General features: G+C 43.0%; 1 protein-coding gene across 1 annotated transcript in view; it reads left to right on the forward strand.

Moving 5' to 3' along the window:
- Positions 1-22,108, forward strand: part of Myo3b (myosin IIIB) — a 348,212-nt gene that overhangs the window by 83,721 nt on the left and 242,383 nt on the right. Inside the window, exon 7 of the mRNA XM_032901950.1 lies at positions 17,613-17,678. Coding sequence (XP_032757841.1) covers positions 17,613-17,678 — 66 coding nt within the window. The remainder of the gene's footprint in view (positions 1-17,612; positions 17,679-22,108) is intronic.

Consider the following 22,108-nt stretch of genomic DNA (forward strand, 5'->3'; position numbering starts at 1 on the left):
TGGCCTTGGTTTCTGTTGCTTAGGTCCTTGTATTTGCCTCTCATTATCTGGTTATCTCTGTGTTTGCTGGTCTTTCTGACAGTGACTTGACCCTCCTGTAAGTCTATGTGTCAGCATTCCTGGGAGACCAGCTCTCTCTCTCAGTGGTATTTGGGTACTGAGAGCTGTGGCACAGGGTCAGCTCTGGGCACAGACAGCATATTTGTAGTTTAATAACTTATCAAGGATGTTGACTACCCAAGGATGTTGGCAGCTTCTTGAGATTTCTAATATTTCTGATAGTCTTCCAAAACTATGTATCCCTGCCTTGTTCCATTTGGTTGTGATACTACTGTGTTCGTGGCTTTTCCCTAGTGCCAGGAAATCACAGCATTATAATGAATTCAGTACTTATGGTCACATTCTAATTTCCTTAAGCACCTCCATCTTGAACAGCCCTGTGAGTCCAGAGGTTTGTAATGGAGTTGAGGAGCTGTGATGAGGAGCTGTGAGAAAGCCATCTGTTTGCGGGAACTGCTGAATACATTCTCGACTCCGACGGTAGAACTATTCGTCCAAACTAAGACCTAAAATAGCTGGCTTTGGAGACCTGGCTTGACTTTACTTTGTAGAAAGATGGGGCCATTTGAGGGTAATTGGATGGAAACATGGGCCTTGAGTGGCATTTATACAGATAACATTTTTGCTTATTGAGTATAACTGCTGTACTCGGCTTTGTTTAAAGCATGGGAGTAATAGGTTCAAATTAAGGAAAGCTACTTAGATGGAATAGCAGGGAAGTTTTCCTAATGAAGAGATCTGATAGACCATGGAATAGTCTTCCCCAGGAAGGCTGGTCTCATTGAGATGTGGTTATTTACCAAGGAACGAAATAGTCCCCTGTTGGATGCATCCTGGGTCATTTCCATTTCAGTTTGTGACTTTGATTTAATTGGAAAAGTATCTCACATCTGTTGTTGGCTACCTTAAGTTGTGCTTTTCAAATTCGAGTGGTGTCAGAAGTACTTAATGAGCTTGTTACAATGCAGGTTCTTCATCCCTGTCCTTAGATTTAGCCATAGTCTGGGCATGTTCATACCTTCCACACCTCCTGAGTGATTTTGATGTAGATGTACTATAAATTGTGCTTCGAAAGTACTGTTAAAATTGCTTTAGGAAGGCCCCACCTTTTATGGTAAGTATGTCCATGCATTTTGATTTAGCCCTTATTCCTGTCCCCATAGTCCACTCGCCTACTCACCAGAGACCCTTTCTCTTTATAGACAGGATGCAATGTTTGCTGAGAGGCTAGAAGCTGCTAAGAAAAAAGGCCTCCTCCAAGAAGCAACATCTTTATTCAATTGGCATTCTCTGTGCTTCTTGGGAAATGGTGTGGTATATGGCAATAGTACTCAAAACTCTATGGTACATTAATAGTTATTAAATAAGATATGGTAAGGCAGGTCTGAGAAGCATTGTGGAAAACAAAAACAACCAGATTTCTCTGCTGCAGGTTCCCAGACTTCACTATTTCTTAAATGTTTTGGCCACTGAATTTTATATGAATTCATTGGAAAACTTAATGGATTAAAAGCAAGAAAACCCAGTTCGCAAGCAAAGTTCCTTACTCAAATAGCTAAGTGGAGTCGGATGTGTAACTTATGTGCTTTAACCTTGCTCCCTCCTCTCTGAATTGAGGATCATCATATCACCTTATCTGTTAATAGACAGCCTGGTCATTTTGAGAATCGAATCAAATACATTTGGGATAGTGCTCTGTAGAATACAGGGTAGTTCGTTGTTACTGGGAAACTTTCCGGTTGTTGTATTCATGATTAGAGACTGGGCAGTTTATCTTCGTCTTTGCTTAGTTAGACTTTCTGTAGACTGTAAGTAGGACTGAAAATTCAACTCTGCTTGGTTCACCAGGATTTATATTAATAACTAACAAATAGCAGAACACTGCTTACAGGGTCAGTCTACAGATACATATAGATTCGACTGTTTACTATAATCCTGGGTACTTTTGCCTTTGTTAATATATAAAGAGTTTCCACCAACTCCCAATAGTCATAGACTGGGCGGGGCAGAGGGAGACAAGCCTTTAACACATAGAAGTAGGCTAGAAATATCATGTGCCAAGTTTGTTATCTAGTGACCTTACTGCTGTAACAACATAGTCTAGAGAAACAAGAGACATACACAAACATATTGGGACTTGAGAGAAATACTGAAGGGTCAAGTATGTGTGAGGTTCATCTCTTATTCCTGATTTCAAGTTTGGGGCACAAAACTTAATCGAGATTATATTTGTTACCAATGACACAGTCCTATATCAACAGTTAGAATAGTAAAGTGTTAGTTACTTAAGCCTTACTTTACATTGAATAATTGGTATATTATGTAAACTAATTCTTAAACTGTTAACCTCTTAAACTATTAATCTATTAAAATCTATTAAACTATTAATCTCTTCATTTTATAGATGAGAATTTTAAGACAGAGAGAAGTCAAGTGAGCTGCTTGGGTTCACACACCAGTGAATGGTGTCCACGAAGCTTGTCTTCAGGGCCATGTGTATCTTCACTGTGCTGTGCTCATACCATTGCAACATCACTAGCCATGAAAAGTTCAGTAACTGAAATTAAACAGAAATCTCAGAGCACTCAGCAGATATGTCTATGGAAATGAATCTGAAGAACACAGGAACAATGAAAAAAGAGTCACAAAAACATATGAAACACTGTTGTACATTCTAATGTGCATGTAAATGGTATTTCAGAAGGAGAAGAGAGATATGAATGTGTGAAAATATGTATTATTACTATGTATATAAAGAATATGGGTTAAAACAACCAAAATTTGTTGAAAACAGTAGTAGTCTTCAGAAACAAAAAGTAAAGGTGTCTTAGGAAGTATTCTATTGGTGTGGAAAGATACCATAACCATGACAATTCTCATAAAAGAAAGCATTTAACTGGGGCTGGGTTACAGTTTCAGAGTTTAGTCTATTAGCATCATGGCAGGAAGCATGGACGCACACAGGTAGACTCAGTGCTGGAAAGGTAGTTATGAGTTCTATATCCAGATTGGCAGGCAGCAGGAAGAGAGAGACGCTGGACCTGGCTTGAGCATTTGAAATCTCAAAGCCCCATCCTTAGTGACACACTTCGACCAATAAGGTCATATATCCTAATAGTGCCACTCCCTGGTGACCAAGCATTCAGATCTATAAGCCAGTGGGTTGAGGGGAGCATTCTTATTCAAACTACCACATTAATACAACAAAACTAACAGCAATACATACCATAGTTAAACTAGAGGATATCTTGATACTGACAAGGGAAAACACCTAGTCAATCACAGAGAAACATCAATATAATTAATGTCTAAGCTTTCACGTGAAAATTGAAATCAGAAGGCAGTGTGATGATATGATCAAAATCTTGTAAATATTTGACCACCAAGAATTTTATACCTAGCAAAATTATCCTTTAACCAATGAGTAAGGGAAAGATAATCTCAGTCTCAAATAAACAAGGACAAAAATTTTTTTATTACTTGACCTGCCTTGCAAGAAATGCTGAAGATTATGGCCACTAATATTCACAGTAAAGGCTAAGAGACTGAGGGCACAGAAAATGAAAGACATGTGGGCCAGAATAAAAGACTATGTAAATACTTTCTTCTCATTTTTCTCTATTAGTTTCTTTAAAATACTGCACTTTATAAAGCAAAATTATGTTGAGCATAGTGGCTCAAACATTTAATCTCAGCACTTGGGGGACAGAAACAGACAGACCTCTGTGAATTCAAGGCCAGCCTGCTCTACATGTTGAGTTCTAGGATAGCCAGCCCTACAAAGTGAGACCCTGTCTCAAGCAAAACAAAAACAAACAAACAAAAAAAACAAAAATAATCAAAGACAAAAAACAAAAATAAAAACTACAGCACCAAACTTTTAACAGTAAGCAATATTGAATTCACAACAAAAAATATTAAGTTAATCCAAGAAAGGTACTTTTTTAATAATAATATTTTATAACGAAGATGTAAAAACGTGTCTATTTATGGCATTACAGCCTTAAAACAAGCAGTACAAGAACATTAATGTTGGTTACAGATATTATTTAATGAACTTTCTCTTGTTCCATGAATGATGTACTTAAAGAATTGATAAAAAGTAAGCAAAATGAATATTTTGTTAATTTTCAGTAGAATTTTGAAATGAGAAGTATTCTCTATTTTTGAGCAGCAGAGTTTAAGATTTTATTCACAAATACTTGTTTCTCTATAATTATAAAGTCACAACATATATCATTCCTAAGTACATTGTATTTATAGTAAACAAAAATTTGAATTTTTTAAATATTTATTTTGTATATATGAATCTTGCCTGTGTGTGTGTGTATGTGTGTGTGTGTGTGTGTGTGTGTGTGTGTGTGTGTGTGATGTGTGTTACTGGTGCCCTCAGAGGTAAGGAAAGGGAGTTGGATCCCCTGGAACTGGAGTTAAGTATGGCTGTGAAGTATCATGGGGGTACTGGGAACCAAATACAGGTTCTCCACAAGAACAGTAAGTGTTCTCAACTACTGAGCCATTTTTCCAGCCCCTGGAACAGTAAAAATATTTTTAAAATACCTTTATCTGTATACACACATAAACACCTCACATACACACACACTCACATACATGCCTCTGTAAGGCTTGAAGTGAGTCTTAACTACCCATCAAGTGAGACAGGAGAACTGAGTTCGATGCAAATGCAAGAGGGGTCGATCCTCAATCAGTCCCTCATGGTGAGTGACTAGAAGGCAACCCCAAATGGCTATAACAAGCAGTTTTTATACTTTTTAGGGGTACAGGTTACATTAGCAAGGTAACAGTTTAAACTTATTGGCTAAGTATATTGACCTTTGAATCTATTGGCTAGCAAGCATACGACATGCATTCAAACTCTATCTGGGACCAGAGGGTCAGGTAACTAATCAGTCAGTACATTCTGCGTTTTTTCAAGAAAGTCCCTGCTCCTCCCAAGAACTGTAGGTGAAGAATGGAACTTGGCCTAGCCTTGACCCAAGGCAGGAAATTGGTACTTGACCTAATCTTGAACTGTGGGTATAAGGCTGTCAAAAGCCCCTAGGATCCTTCACCTCCACACACCCCTATTCCCCACATGTACATCACACACACACACACTAAGATTACAGAGGCTGTAAAGATACGTTCATATAGACAATACTCTCTGACCACAGTGCATTAAAGCTAGAAAGAAATACAAAAAATCAAGGTCACCACTTGGGAACTTCCTTTAACAGCTCAAGCTGGAAGAAAGTCTCTGTGGAAATCGAAGAGATAGAAAAAAATATTAAAATGCTGGAGTTGGGGATTTAGCTCAGCGGTAGAGCACTTGCCTAGCAAGCGCAAGGCCCTGGGTTCAGTCCCCAGCTCCGAAAAAAAGAAAAAAAAATATTAAAATGCTGCATATCAGGGTTAAGCAATAGTTAAAGCAGAGATCAGAGGCAAATTCGTAGCCTCAAATACTTGTATTAATGTTGAAGAAAAATAGTTAATTAGCCTGAGCAATTAGAATTTTTAAAAAGGAGAGGATATAAGAAGACAGAAATGGAAATTAATGAAGCAATATTATAAAAACAGTAGGGGCAAGGTACAGATCATGGGCTTTTATGGATTAAAAAAATAGATGTATTACCAGCCATGTTAAGAAAAAAAAGTAAATATAAACTTACAAATAAATGTGCGGGAAATTTAAAGAACTGTGCAGGACTCCTTAGCTGAAAGCGTCACAAATGAGTGTGAATACTGAATGAATTGAGTGGTTTTTGTACGGCCATCATTTAGCAGAAGGAAGGCTACAGACAAACAAGAAAGAAGCACAGTGTACTAAACTAGGATGCAGTGTCAGCTCCGCGCGGGGCTGGCTGAGACCTTGTCAGCAGAGGGTCCTCAGGGGGCACTCTCCATGTTCAATATCTTTCTGATGAGCTGAGAAGCAGGATACCTTTCTCTGTTTGCTGACTACGCTTTCGAAATACATTTTCAGGCCTCCTGCTTTCCTGCTAAGAGAGTAGCCTCCCCACTGACCCAACCCCCTTATCCCGTCTTACCCCTGACCCAGGAGGACATACGGATTAACTTTTGAAAAGGAATTGGTAAAATAATATAAACTCATCTGTATGTCTCCAAGCATCCCTCTCCAAGATGTCTATCCCTTGAAAGGGTTGCTAGGCAACCAGGTAGAAAAATGGCTGAAGCCCTTGGAAAGGGAAGACATATTTATAATGTCAGAAAAAATAAATGCGGCTTTCCTTACTTGGACCTCCTTTACAAAGCGCCAGGACTTTCAGCATGGTCTATTTAGTTCGGATGATTGCAATTGACCTTGAGGACCACGAGAACAATAGGCCATAATCTGGCCCTGAGAGGTTACCACACAAGCCACTTGGTAGAGAAGGGTGTGTCTCTGGCGCCAATTGCCTCTGAAAAGGGCCATGCTTAGTGGGTCCTGCTGGGTCAGCTTCTCTGTGGAGTCTGCATAGTGTGCAGTGTTCGGTGTCACGGCCTTTAGATCCAGAGACCCCTGCTAAGGGCCACACTTCGCAGTAAAGAGTGCTGTTCTGTCGCCCCTGACGTCTGCCACAGTCAGCTGATATTAAATGGAGCCTGCCTGTGCTTTGGTGGGCGTTGGCGTGGCGTGTTGTCTCTGGTGACCTGGGCTCAGATTGCTCCGAGGAACTTCCTACCTAGTGTGCGAGCCAGGGACTGCTCGTGGTAGCAGGTGTTAATGCTCATCTGCTAATTTTGCCCATTAGAGACAATGTGGCCAGATCTGATGGTCCAATCTGTTCATTTGAGGTTTGCCCTGATTTTTCCTGTCTACGACGCGTTGCTAACTTTATGGAAACAATAAAGAAGGAATGGGCAGGCAATCTGCCGTTTGAATGGATTTGCTTTGCTGGGGAGCAAGATCTATAGCAGCCAATTTCTTTTTTTTGTCTATTACAAATGTATTAACAACGAGTTGTAATTAGATGTGTGGCTTTGCCTTTGCGAACTAATGGTGCGAGGTGATCCTTGACGTTGGGCTGATTGAGGTAAAAATGACCTATTTGGTTTCACCAGCTGTGACATTAGGGAGCCAGAAATGAAAGAAAAAAATGTACCACGCAACAGATAAATACGTGTTCATCTCACACTGCACCCCAAAGTATTCTTTCGGTTTATAGGCTGCCGTGTTCGTGATCTGAACACTGCTAAGCTTAAGTAACTGGGATGACAGGTCACCTGGTTTCCATGTCCTGTTGACATCACGCATGACATGAATTGCTCTGGCAGAAACTGAAAGACAAGGTACCTCATTAGCCTAAAGGAATCCCCAGGCTGGCACAGAGGCTGTAAGTGTGCAGTTCAGTTGAGTTGCTTGTGTTTGGAGCTGGCCAGACTGTCACCAACTTCTGCATTTTCATAGAGCTTCCATTCCCTTATCTGTGAAGCCGGGGACCTGTTTATTTGCACGGTGGGGTCTGTGTGAATACTCTCGGCAGAATGCTTACGGGTAGTAAGCTCTGAAGGGATGTTAGTTAATATTGTCATTGCTCAGAATCCAGAAATAGCATTAAATCTGCAGGGGTAAAAATAGTTTACAGGAAAGCCTGAGGTTTGACTACAAGGACACGGAACCATTGTCAGTCCTCATCAGCTTCTTCCCAACCAGCTAACAACATTCACAGTGACAGTGAAAAAAAAGGCCCCAGGACAGAAGGGTCTTCCCTTCTGTGGCCAAGATCCTGACACTAGAGCTTTGAAGCACCTTGATTTTCATTGACTCCTTTTCTTTCCTATGATGAAAGAAATCTTAGAGGTCAAGGGACGAGAGAGAAGGGGGAAGTGGGGGAGACAGAGAGAGACAAAGAGACAGAGAGGCAGAGATAAAGAGAGAGACAGACAGACAGACAGACACACACACACACACACACACACACACACACACACACACACACAGAATGACCTGTGGTCATCTGGCTGATCCCTGAGCCTTTACATTTTTTCCTCACTGCCATCTACCTCTAGGACAGTTTGGGCCACTAAAGGGGTCTGATGGGCTGCCTCCCAGAATGATCCATTCTAATAAAGAGCTGCCAGGATAGAAAGCAGTGAGTCTTAATGAGGAAATTTTATGCGCCATGACAAGACAGGTTTTTAAGGCTTTCTAACTGGGAGGAGAGGGGTCTCTATAGTCTCTTCATTCCATCTTAAGCATGGAGTGTCAGGACCTAGAGGACTGGTTCACTCTGCGCTTGAAGTGCCTGTTGTGATCCAGGAGCTGAAATTCTTCAGATCTGGTGCCCGGCCACAGCACTCTGGCCTCTGAATCATCTCTCCTCCACTTCCTTCCCAAACCAGGAGACAAGTTCTTACTGTCTCAAGGCTCCCCTCTGCTCTGCTTTGTGGACTTGAAGGATTTCTCAGCTGTGGGTTAGATGCAAAGCTTTGTCACCAGAGGGCGTTGGAAGGTCACTGCAGGAGGAAAGGCCACTGGTCTCTTATTTTTCCCTTGATGCTGGTCCCTTTAGCTCTCTGTGACATTTGGACACCCTCTGGTACTCACCCCCCAATAAGGCCGCTGCCTGGGGAGCCAGGACACCTTGGTAGGCAGCTTCTCCTGATTGCCAGCCCTGCCTTGTGTGTTCTAAAGAGAACTTTCTGTTACCAGGGGCCACTGTCGAATCCTTCTCAGTGGGGGCTGGATCTCAGCTGGGGTGTGGATAAGGTGGTTGGACCGTTTTCCTTCTTACTAGAGGTAGCAGCTGCTCTCAGCTCCTATTCATTCCATGTTCTTTAATGTTCTCATTACTTTTGTGCATTTAATCCTGTGCCGTCAGCATCTCTCTGTTCAAACTACTCTTGAGTGGACCCAAACGGATGGATTAAAGTGGGGTCCTGAGGTGGTTTCTGCACATGGTAAGTTTGGGGAGGAGGAGGACAGGCAGAGAATCCTTTGTTTCTCCATGCAATCTGCCCGCAGCTTGCTTGGTCTCAGTAGAGCAAGCTTAGTGGCCAGAGCTCTGTAGCAACTGAGGTACCTAGAGTGGCCCAGCTCAGCCCAACGGTCAATGGCTGTCAAACTTTGCCTTGCAATCTGAGAAAGCCCCTCTTAGTAAAGCTGTATCCTCCAAGGTCAGTTCGCCCGGTGACAACAGTGAGGTGTGAGCCTACCTGCTGACTGTTCTCCTTGTTCCACAGTTGTTTCTCAGACCAGGCGAGTGCCGTCCCTCCCTCCGTGGTTTTCAGATGAAGAATTTAAATATCACACTACTGGGGAGAGCCACCAGCGCTTGGGGAATCACAGTGTGTCACAGGCCTGGCTTGGCCTACCCTCGTCCTCTGCTGTATTACCAGGCTGTCATTCTACTTCACGTAAAGTTAATTTCTCGTAAGAGGCTAAGCTAACTAGGGAGTGATGCTTATATCCAGACTGCTTAGACATGACAGCACAATTCACCTTTACAGTGTATAATTCTAAGAAACCCACATAAATAATTATGGATTTAATGATGATGAGATATGTAGAGAGCATGGTTTGAACCATGCGTCTTTAAAGTCAAAATGTGTATGAGCATGTGTGTGTGTGTGTGTGTGTGTGTGTGTGTGTGTGTGTGCATATGTGTGATCATGCGCACAGGAGGTCACAAGTAGTAGATGTTCACTGTCTTCCTCAATTGCTTTGCACCTTATTTTTTGAGACAGTTTGCTCATTTTTCCTGCAGCTCACCAGTTCAGATAGGTCAGTGGGTTCTAGAGATCTGGAAGGCTCCAAGCCCTGGAGCACTGAGGTTGCAGACATGTGCTAGTGCGCCTGTCCTTTATGTGGGTGTGGGAATCTGAACTCGGCTTCTCATGCTTGAGTGGTAAGCACTTTATCGATATTAAGCCGTCTCCTCGGCCCTCAGAGTCATAAATTCTTAAAGAATCGTGTTTGTGGAGGGCTGGCGTAATGTCTCAATGGTTCCCTTGCCTTGTTCCCAAGACTTATGACCTGAGTTCGATCCGTGGAACCTACACGGTAGAAGAGAAACGTTGACTCCGGCAAGCCATCCTTCCACCACCACACGTCATGACTCTCTCTCTCTTCTCTCTCTCTCTCCCTCTCCCTCTCTCTCTTCTCTCTCCCCACCCTCTCTCTCACACACACACCCCTAATTTTAATAATTAAACAAAAAACTGTGTGTGGAAAAGAACAGGGTTTTTTGCTCCTAGTTGTGTGAAGGACTGTGTATGAGAAAGGTCATTACCTAGCCCTGAGGCAAGGTCTAGTTCTCTGTCCCATTGGACAGTAGCGGTTGGATATGATGGTGTTGCTGAGTTCTTGTTGAAGGAGAATATTAAAGAACAGATGCCAGCCAATGACCGCTTTGGGTCAAATGGCAAGTTGCACATCAACCTGTCCCTCTGCGGTATCTATGGATACAGCGTTTACTCTCACCTCCACTTTGCTCACATCGCGCACGCATGGCCGAACTGTTTATGTGTCCTGTGCTCTTGTATGTTATGTAAGGAGAGTACAGCGAGGAATGAGGTTTGCGTGGTTTTTGAGAGAATGAGAAACATCACTTATGACTTTTGGGAATTGCCATGCAGGGTAGTGGATTAAATGAAGTTTGGGGACCCTTTCACCCCATATCCTCACCCCGCGCCCTCACACCCTGTCTTTAGCACAGGGCTGGGGTAATGTTAACTGCTCTAAGTGTGAGGTTCTGAGGTGACTTGAGGCTGACTCACCCAGAACTCAGAGCCAGAGGAAGTGAAGTCTGTGTGACTTCCTGACTCTTCAGTGATTAAGGATGGGCTCACTGGGAGCCATGCACGCTGACGGAGTAACTTACATTTGAATGATTATAGCCTAACATTGCACATGACATTGCTTAAGGAACAGGGTGAACCATATTACTAAGAGTGAGAATCCGGGTGCGTTCGCTCACTCTCTCTTCCACCGCAGCATTCGGGAGGTGGAGGAGGGAAGATCAGAAGCCCAAGGTCATCCTTGGCTACACAAGGGACCTGAGGCCAGCCTGGCACACATGAGCACTTGTGAAGCCAATAAGAGTGATTAGAATCAGTGCAGCACAGCGGTGCACTGTGTGAACATCCCAGCACTTAGGAGATCAAGCTCCAGGTCAACACAGGCAACAGAGGAAGACTCGGTCTCAACTCCCATCATCTTCCCTGCAATAGGGAGAAAAGAGAAAGAACAAACAAGCTTGACACTTCCTAAGTACACACTCTTAGCTCCTTCCTCAGTCCCAACTATTGTTGTGGAAAAAGTTGTCATAGATAGTACCATAAAACTTGGACTTAGGCGGTGGTGGCCTACAAGTGACATGGCTCTGGTGCCACTTGTCTCGACTTCCTTCCAGATGCCTCCTTCCCACCTAGTGCGCTTGCAAACATCTTCCCCTCTGCTTTTCCCTGAGTAATAGATGTGATAATCAAGTCTTTCTAATGGCTGCAGTATTTAGCGTGAACATCTTTCCCACCCTGGAGCAATTGTTCACTCTTGATGATGGGACGGTTTACCACGAGATTGAGTTTTTGCATCATCCAGTCTTGAGTTTAAAGGAATGACTTCAACTATTTCTTTGAAATTTTGGACTTAATCTCCTTTGGCATAATTGTAGCCTATGTGAGTTTTGAACGGATCTCGGCCTGTGTCATGTGGGTTGAGCTTACTGGTCAGGCTCTTGCAAGTGGCAAGAATGCCAGGGTAGGGTTCAAACCTTGATGCCGGTGCGTTTGAGCATCTCTAGTCGCCATTTACAGTGCATTCTCTGGTGCTGTGGAGTTCTGTGCTTCCTCTACTCTAGAATTGCTCACTGAGTTATCGCCAGAAGACCAGGCAGGCAATGTCAGCTCTCTCAGAATTTAAGTTTCTTCATAGGATGGAAGTGTTTTCCAGTGAGAACTGTTCACTATCCAAAAGACTTTCTTTCAAAAATTAATTATTTATTTGTGTGTATCTATGTGTGTGTGAGAGAGAGTGTGTGTATGGATGTGTGTGTGTGTGTGTGTGTGTGTGTGTGTGTGTGTGTGTGTGTGTGTGTGTGTAGATTAGAGGACAACTTTGTGGAGTCGTTTCACTCCTTCGACCTTTATGTGGGTTCCAAGGATTGAACTCAGAAGTACCTTTACCCACTAAGCCATTTTTGCCAGCCCCAAAGAAGCCTTTAAAAGTTAGAAACCACGGGTGACATATAACATTATAAACTACTTCAACTTTCTTATATCCAGAAAAATAGACTTAATCTACATGTCTACCAATAGGTGAGTGGTTAAATAAACTATGAGGTGCCTACATTGTGGGTCATTATTGAGGTATGGAGTTGACATTAGATGAATTTTAATTTGTATTTCAGGATGAAAAAAGTAAAGAGCCAGGCCATTTCTACTGCCAGAAAACTATAGACAGGAAAGTTTATGCATCATAAACTATACTGTACTTTGATGCTTACAGCACAAACACCAGAACATATATATTTAGAGCTACTGTAATAAATGCACATAAAAGGCCTAAAGAAAGAACGCTCACCATACTACCATAGGTGGAGGCTGGGGTTAGGCGTTGGAGTTGGGGAATCTTGTTTTTTACTCTATTATTCCTGTATTAGAGGGATTTGTTATATAGTAAAGTGGAATAATGTAATATGAATAAATGTAAACATTTAAAAAGAATTAAGTTTGAACATACAAGATGCAATTTAGGGCCAAAAAAAAGCCACTTTGAGTAGGATTGGGGTGTGATACTGAGGAACCAGATACAGGCACAAGCCAAACTATTTAACTCCATTAATGGGCTCTACTAATTGTAATCAGAATGGCAGATCCAAGGCTGTAGTTAACACTTTCCCAACGGTTTGATTGCACCCAAATGTCTTGGTTTATTGCTTTTATGAGTAAATAAGAAGAATCCCTTCTGAACACATGGTGAGGTATTTAACTGTATGTTAGCTACAACTAGGGATCATACTTCATTTTTTTATCTTCCTCTCTATGTGCTCCCCCAACTCTCTGCAATATCTCCTCCTTTGCAAACAGCTGTATGAGTTCTCTGCTTAGGACATGCCTCGAAATTCACAGACCCCAGGAGACCCAGCAAAATGAATTTGGCCTCGTGGGGGGACCTCTCTCCACACCCTTCTTGCTGAACATGTTTCCTGGTTTTGACAACTTCGTTTTGTACCTTCTTGAGGGTTGCTTGTTAATTGGTTTCTGTCATTTTTTTTGCATACATGTTCACTTAATTCATCTTCCAAAGTATCAGACTCTTCATGAATAGAAAACAGTGGCATATATAGACATTGAAGAAAGAAATGTCTTAACTTAAAGCCTGAGTTTATCATTTTTTCTAGATATTTTAGAGAGAGACAAAGGAGGTTTTGTTTGTTTGTTTATTTGTTTTTGTTTTTGGTAGGGTTTTATTTCCATGTGGTTTTTGTTTGTATTTTTGTTTTGTTTTTGTTTGTTTGGGTGTTTTTTTTAAAGAGTAAGAGAGGACCAATACATAGTTAGGTGAGTTAGGAGGTAGGGAAGACCTAGGAGGAATTGGGCAGGAAAATACATGCTAAAAGTATAATGTATAAATATTTTTCAATAAAAATAACTAATAAATACCAATCCAATTAAAAGGTGAGGCATGGAGTGATGAGACAGGGTCTCGCTGGGTAGTCAAAGTTGACCTCCAACTCATTATCCTAACTTCTGGGATTATAGACAAGCACCATCATCCTAGTTGGAAATTTTTGGAAGCTATATTTTCCCCACCTGTGAAAGCAAATAGATGCTTCCGATTTTTCAGGATTTGGAGGTGGCAAGGTGACCTGCAAAATGAAACATTTGGCAAGAGCTCTCAGGGAGAAGCATTTAATGTAACTCATATTAGTCTTTTCCTTCTGTCTCCAGCCCACCACGAGATTGTATATAATGGACCGAGGTCAGTAATGTCTACATTAGGGCTTAAGTCATTGTTTATAATTGTTGAATACTGTGGTAGTTTGTATTGATTATCAATTGGCTGAGTATATAGTCATGTTGGAGACAAATCTCTAGACAGGTCTTTGAGGGATTAGCTTGATCAGGATAACTGACATAGGAAGATACTTCCTTCTTACCCCACCCCCATCCCTGATGGCACTACTACCACCCACTGCGGGCAGCATCATTCCCTAGGCTGGTGTCCTGGATTATATAGAAAGGAGAAACCTTATATAGAAAGGTGAGCACCAGAAACTATCATTCTCTGCTTCCTGACTGGGGATACAATGAGGCCAGCTGCTTCTTACTCTTACTACCATGCTGTCCTTGCCACAGTGGACTGTCCTTCAAACTGTGGGCCCTCGTAAACCCTCCATTTCTTAAGTTGCTATTGTCAGGTGTTTTGTTGCAGCAACAAGGTAAGTAACAAACAGATATGTTCGAGGATGTGAGTATATTTGGGCTTCTAAAGTGCAGACTGAGGATTATTGTGTCAAGTTCCACTTGAGTCAGCATTCTTTCCTTTATTATCCCCCTGCTTACTGTGAATAACTTACTTGGAATCTGCTTTCATTCAAGAGGGCTATTCCATGCTTTATTAGTTATTGTACTACTTTGGGGTCCAGGTTATATCTATTCCTGGCACTACTTCTTACTTAACATATGTGTATTAATTCATATTGTTACTTATTCATCAAAAATTTAAAGACTATGGTATCTGGCTCAATGGTTAAGAATATGAGCTGCTCTTTCAGAGGACCTGGTTTCAATTCTCAGCACCCACACTGTGGTTCACAAATGATTGTACTTCTAGTCCGGAGGTATTTGACACCCTCTTCCAGCTTCTGAGGCACCAGCACACGTATGTTACAAAGACCTACAGGCAGGCAAAACATTCATAAACACAGAAATAAATAAGTAAAGTTTAAAAAAACCTACAGAATGCTATTGTATTAATCATGATAGATAAGCATGAAGAATGAACAAGAGCCCACTCGGTTGGCAAATTGTAGAGATCCCCCATGTCCAATGGTTCTGAGGTGTTAAAGGAGAGAACCTGTTGGGAGCTACAGGTTCAGGCTGGAAGACATGGTTTGAAATGGGATGGGTAGCTAAGAAAGATAACATACATTCTGTAAAGGAGTGGAGATTTGATCATGCTGGAAGCATGGCTCTGCAAAGACGTTTGATCCAGGATATAGCAAGGTCAAATGTGTATATTATAAGCAAATTCTCACCACTGGACACCAGCTGGACTGCACAGAGTGAAATGGAGGGAGGAGAGGAGGAAGCAGAGGCTCCCGAGATGACGGATGGCTGATTTGTTACATGAAAGAGGAACTCAGAAGTAGGATAGAGAGGACATGGTGCTTGATGGATGTATTCCGTCTCTGTTATTATCATAGCAAATTATCCTGAACTTCGCGGCTTAAAACAATCCAAATTTATTATCTCACAGTCCCGGAGCTTGGAAATCTGACGTGATTCCACTAGGCTAAAAGCATGCACTCAGCAGGGCTGTGTACTTTTCCTAAGGCTTGGGGAATTAATTTGCTTTCTCGCTCCCTCAAGTCGTAAGCATAATTCAGCTCCTTGTGTATATAGAACCGAGGATCCCTCTTTTTTTCTGAGTAACAGTTGGGGCTCAGCTCCACATTGCAGGGGGTGCCTGAACTCCCGGCTTCATGGTCCACCTGCTTCATCTTCATAGGCAGCAGGAGAGAGTTGGGTCTCTTTCCCAGTGACTCTTTCTACCTCTTGCTTTGTGTGCATGTGTATATATGTGTAAAGGGGTGTGTGTGTGTGTGTGTGTGTGTGTGATTACATGTGTGTGTGCCGGAGATAAGCCTCCTGTAGCTTTAGTGCTGTCTGTGACCTTGGACTTTCTTTATAGTTTAATTTTAGCTACAAACCTCAGCATGGAGGGGGACCAAGTTCAAACCGTTGTTTTCCTTCATCCTACATTGCATCGAAGTGCCTATAAACTTTATCCAAAGGAGAGCTGGGTATTCTGTGTCGCAGGCCTGCTAGCCCCCTCCAATCATATACCAGCAGGCCCCAGCACACAGATGCACAGCAGTGAAGAAAAGGGGTAGTGTGTCTCTTCTCTTTGACTAAACTTTTTGGAAACACCATGGAAAATTTTGATTTGTACATCACTGGTCACAATTCAGTCAAGCAGCCACATTGAGCATCATGATGCCTAGGAAATTGTAGTCTTTGTTGTGATAGGAAATGTCAGCACACAAACACTTATGAAATGGGAGGGAAATGGGTATCGAAAGATGTGTTGCAATCATGTTATCTGAAACCCTTTCTATCTCTAGTTGTTCTTAAAGCTTCTCATGCCTCTGTCCTTGGGAGCTAAGCAGTTTAGAAGCAGTTAGTACTCAAGCAAAACCAAAGATTAAATACAATGGGTTGAACTGTACAGTCGTGACTTGGTGTGTGGAAATGTTCTTTTATTTGCTGATCTCAGTTTGTCCAACAGTCCTTATTTCCACTAATGACAAGGCCTGTTTACTTGTGGTGTGTGTGTGTGTGTGTGTGTGTGTGTGTGTGTGTGCAAGGAAGGGTTGCATGTGTCCATGCACACTCATGCAGAAGTTGAAGAAAGATGGCTGGTATTTTCCTCTATTGCCTTACACTTAGCTTCTTGAGACAGTCTTTCACTGAACCTGAATCTCACTATTTCAGCTAAGCTCCCAGGATGTGCCTGACTCCACTCCCTGGTGTTATAGGCAGGTGTAGCCACTCCTCACTTTTATGTGGGTGTTGGGGATTCAATGCAAGTCAATGCAGAGCAAGCACCTTCCCCACTGAGCCAAAGCCCCACTTCTGTTTTTTATATGAATTTCCTCTAGGATCTATTAGATAAATTCAAGTCTCCTCTATCTTTTCCTCTCTGCTGTATTCTCAGCAGGAGGTGGTCCAGTGAGACCCTTACCTAAGGACTTTCCTGATACTGTTCTGTTCTCATGGATCCCCTGCAATCGGGCTTGGAATATGTCTGCCTTCCTCCAGGAGCGTCTCAGAAGCTGGGGCACTGTTTTGAGGCTCTTGATTTCCCCTCTGCCTATCGCAGAGGTTGGCATGTAGGAAACAGTTGAAATGTGACTGATGCAATCGTGAGTAGGCTTTAGAAGCGTCACATAATTAATTCAAATGGCACCATAATGATCTGAAAACCCTGCATAATTAAAAGTCTATTTCTCCAAGGCCCCGAGCGTTATGCTTATAGCTTTCTTACGGCACCCATAATCCTCTACTCTCAGATACAATGGTTTGTGTGTTTGTCTGGCTGCTCATTAGAGTGTCTGCTCCGGAAGCTGCCCCTGCTCTGTGTGCCTCTCACTAGCGCTGAGGTCAGGAGAAAGTGCTCTTCAATCAGGGAAAATGAGTGAGCCCAGGAGGAGGGCCTGGGCCTCTGGGAGTTGCCACAAGGGAATGACTCCTACCTGGGAAGGAACAGAGATTGTTTTCCTCAGATTCTTAGAAGGGCACCCACAAACACCAGTTGATATTTTGCCCTTACAGAACCTCAGTTTACTTTAATGAAAAACATTGCTTCTTTTTTTTCCTTTTAGAAACCCTCCACCCACTTTGCTGCACCCGGACAACTGGTGTGAGGAGTTTAACCACTTCATTTCACAGTGAGTACGCGTTCCTCTCTGGACTGCCTGTGCAGCAAGGCCTCCACCTGTGAGTCCAGAAACCCAGGCTGTGGAACTTGCTCAGTGCTAGCTGAGCCTGCTAGCTGTGGCCCAGGGGTTGCTCTAATACACCGGTTCAGGAGCCTCTACAGAATCTGAAGAATGAGGACTTCCAGTTGATGCACCTGTTACCTGTCCTCATTAGCACATGGGTCACACGTTTCTGCAAACCAGCTCTGTAGAAGAGGGACATCTATAACTGATGTCTACGCTGGGAGCAGGGAGACACAGAAAATTGCAGTCTTTACAGGGATGGCAGCTGGGTCACTGGGCTTTGCTCTAGGATTTTTGCTAAGGGACTCAGGCATTAGTTTCCAAGAGGGGAAAGGTAGACTTGAAGGCAAGGTGTCCTAGCCAATACTCAAGGTATGGAGACCAAGAGGAAAACCTGCTGAATGGTGTGAGGCCCCTGGTGGGAAGCATGCCACTAGGTCACTCCTACTGACACTTAGACTATCGGACCAACAGAGAGACCAAAGAGTGACTCAGTGCTGAGATCATGGGTTTGGGGCTTGGCCCTGGGAGAGGGCTGCACTGGTACAATTCCATGGAAGATGGAGGAGCTTCAGCTTGAGGAGGCCCCAAAGCCCCATGGGAGGACTCAATGATGGAGGTCATTACCAGACATTCCCAGACACTAGAGCTGAGAATAGATGCCCTAACACCCGGCATTTAACAAGAGCTTCAGAGACTATGGGAGTAGAGAGACAATGACCAAAACTGCTGATATATAGGATGTGGGGGGGGGACACTTTTTTCTTATGAATGCTTATGTGCAGTCTTATCTTCTATAAAGAATTACAGTAACAAATCAAACAGGATCATCCTCCTTAATCACCGTCTACATCTACAGTCTTTACCCATAATCCCTAAATCCAAAGAGCCCTGGAAATAGAAGTTATTTTGCAGTTGAGTCATCCGGCAGCAAAACTTGACCTTATGTGAACTGATCGGGGGTGGGGGGACATGTGCCCTGAACTGATGAGGGGTTATTTATAGTCATTATCTCTCTTTGTGTGAATATTCATGTGTTTCAATGCAGATATTTTCCTATTTGGTGATAGTGTCCTGGCCCAGATCCCTCTGCAACGTTACATAATGTGTAGCAAATGTACCAGTTTGGCTGTCTAAAACTTGATCAACTTTAGAATTCTAAACATGTTTGACCCCAAAGGAGTTTGTACGAGAGTCTGGGTTTGTATTTCATTTCCATTTCAAATGCAACAAAGTTCAGGGTCCCGAAAATCATTTATTCATTTAATCCCTCCTGGACCCGTGTCCTGCCCTTCAGTAAAGAAGAGCAGGGGGCGGGGGATCTCAGAGAACACTACCAAGAGACATGGTATTGGAAGGTGATTGTGGAGTTAGGGGTCAAGGGAAGACTCAGAGAACACTAACAAGACAGGGAGTGCTGGAGGGTGAGGCCAAGGCTGGAGGACATACCACTGCTCACCCCCACCCCCACCCCCAGTTTCAACACTTTCTTCCCTAACTGCAGAATGAGTGGGATTGCCACAAATCAGAGTGATGGGCTACAGACCCTTGTAAGGTGGACAACATTCATGTGGGAGCCAAGAAAGGACCACTTCTGAGAGCTAGGACCCCACAGGAGACAGAGGGAACTGAGGAGCCAAAGACAATTTAGTGGCTTGCACCATGTTTCAGAGCATCATCCCAGAGAGAAGGGCGTTTGGGGGGCTGGGGGGAAGAAGAGAAGAGAAGTGAAGATGAGAGGAAAGGAGAGGAGAGGAGAGGAGAGGAGAGGAGAGGAGAGGAGAGGAGAGGAGGAGAGGAGAGGAGGAGATCTGGATCAAAGAATTTCCCTTACATTCCATTGCTGTACAGATAACCTTGACCAACCTTCTCTGAAGCTGGCCTAGAAAAATCTATTACATATTCACAAATACACCTTCCCATTCCACCATGCTGCAGAGATGTGATTGGACTCACAAGTTCAGCTTACGTGTCCTTTTCTCAAGAGTATGGTTGTATTCTTGAACCAGCCGTCAGTGCTGCTTCTGTGAATGCAGGATGAGATCCGAGGCTGATGGCAAGTGGACACTGCCAGGGTTGTGCTTACTATGAGTATCTCCCTATTCTTTGTTTCCGTCTGACAAGCCCCGGGGCATGCCAATTCTAATCTGGTTATGTTTTCCAACTTTGGTGTTTCCAGTGGTGCTTATCCCATTACTTTAGATCTTGAAAGGTCTGGAACACTGGAAAGGAGAACATGGAAAACAATGCCTTTGAGTGTAGAGGTTTGAATAAAAATGCCGCCCCCATAGATTCATAGGGAGTGGCACTATTAGGAGGTGCGGCCTTGTCAGAGGAAGTGTATCTCTGAGGGTAGGCTCTGAGGTCTCCAATGCTCAAGCCAGGCCCAGTGTGACTTTTCTTCCTTCTTGGGGATCCAGATGAACTCTCAGCTCCTCCTCTAGTAACCATGTCTGCCGTGCTTCCTGTCATGATAACGGACTGAACCTCTGTAAGCCAGCCCAGTTAAATGTTAAGAATTCATAAGAATTGCCATGGTCATGTTGTCTCCTCACAGCAAGAAAACTCTAATTAAGACAAACACAGAAAACAATCAGGAGCAAAGAAAGAAGGACATTTTAATGAAAACACTGAGGGACAGACCCTGGCAATTTGTAATGAGCTAGAAAGGCAAATAAAAATTGGGTGATTATGTGTTTTATTATTAATTTGAGATATGAAGATATGTCATCACTCTCCCCTAATATATTCCCTCATCCCACCCACCCCAGCTCCTCTCCATCTTTGATACTGAGAATTGAGCCTAAGACCTCAGACATGCTAGGAATGTTCTCTACCTTTGAGCTCTATCAGTCATTAAGTTGCTCAGACTGGCTGCAACACACTCTGGAATCTAGGCAGGTCTTGAATTTGTGATTCTCCTGTCTCAGCCTCCCAAGTAGCTGGCATTATAGGTCTATGCCACCAGGCCCAGGGATCTTCTCTTTCTTCAATGCATTGTCTTATTTCCTCTCTAGTGAAAATACTACATCTGGTCCCAAGTTCTTTCTTGACCACCCACCTCCAATCCTATTTTCTCCATAGCATCTTAGATTCTTCAACCATGTATTCTATACTCTTTTCAGTCATAAAGCTGAACACTGAAGACTGATCATTACATTTCACATTTTGGGTTAGCGTGATGGTTAGCTTTGACTGTCAACTTCACACGACCTAGAGTCATCTGGGAAGACAGTTTCAATGAGGGATTGTCTACATTTGGTTGGCCTGTAGGCATGTCTGTGGGGGGATTGTCTTAATTAAGTTAATCAGTGTGGGAAGACCTGGCCCACTGTGAGCAGCACCTTTCCCTAGGCAGGGGATCCTGAACTACGTAAGAGTGGAGCACAAGTCAAAACCAGCACAAATAAGCAAGCAAGTGACCATCCAAGTATCCCTTTTCCCTCTGCTCTTGGCTGTGGATAGGATGTGACAAGCTGATTTAAGCTCCTGCTGCTGTAAATGTCCCACACTATCTCTTGGATTGTTATCGAAAACAAATCTTTTCTCCCCCACATTGCTTAGTAACAGAAATGAAACAGATAGAAACCTGCCCGTCATTTCCAAACACTGCCGCCCCCACAGGGTTTCATATATCTCAGGCTGCTCTCAAAGTTGGATAAGTAGCTAGTGGTGGCCTTAGCTTTCTTATCCTGAGTACAAGACATGTACTGCTGTGTCCATTCTATGTAAGTGCTGGAGATGCTTACCAACTCTGCTTCATCCCTCGCCCCATCTTTTGTCTTTGTAGATGAGACTGCCTGCTCTAGCCTGCTATCACTCAGTTACCAAATGCACTATGACCAAATGTGATTTCATTAGGCTTATTCAAATCTGCAGCTAACTGTAAACAGCGGCACATTTGGAATGTCTATTTAGAGAGCTTCCGTTTGCTTTTATACTTATCGGCTCATGCTGAGAAAAACAAATGGGGAATCAACGCCTCCCAACTATAAGCTTTTCATCATTGGAGTTACTAGTTGGGAAAGACAATTCTGAGAGTTTAAAAGTGGAATCATTCAGATAACTGATCCATTTCCCTTTATAGAACAAGTCACGAGGGTAACTGTAGATTTGCTTTATAAATAAACAAGGCTAGAAATAATCTTCTTTAAAAAAACTACTTTCTTTTTTACTATGTGTGTGTGCTTTGAGTATGTGAGTGCAGGGGCCATCGGAGGCCAGAAGAGGGTGTCAGATCCCCTGAAGCTAGAGGTACAGGCAGTTGTGAGTTGCCGGATGTGGATGCTGGGAACTGAACTCTGGTTCCCTGCAAGAGCTGTGTGTGTTCTTATCCTCTGAGCTATCTCTTTAGCCTGACTAGAAATGCCCATTTT

Source organism: Rattus rattus, chromosome 5 (genome assembly GCF_011064425.1).
Source record: "Rattus rattus isolate New Zealand chromosome 5, Rrattus_CSIRO_v1, whole genome shotgun sequence".
Classification (NCBI taxonomy): domain Eukaryota; kingdom Metazoa; phylum Chordata; class Mammalia; order Rodentia; family Muridae; genus Rattus; species Rattus rattus.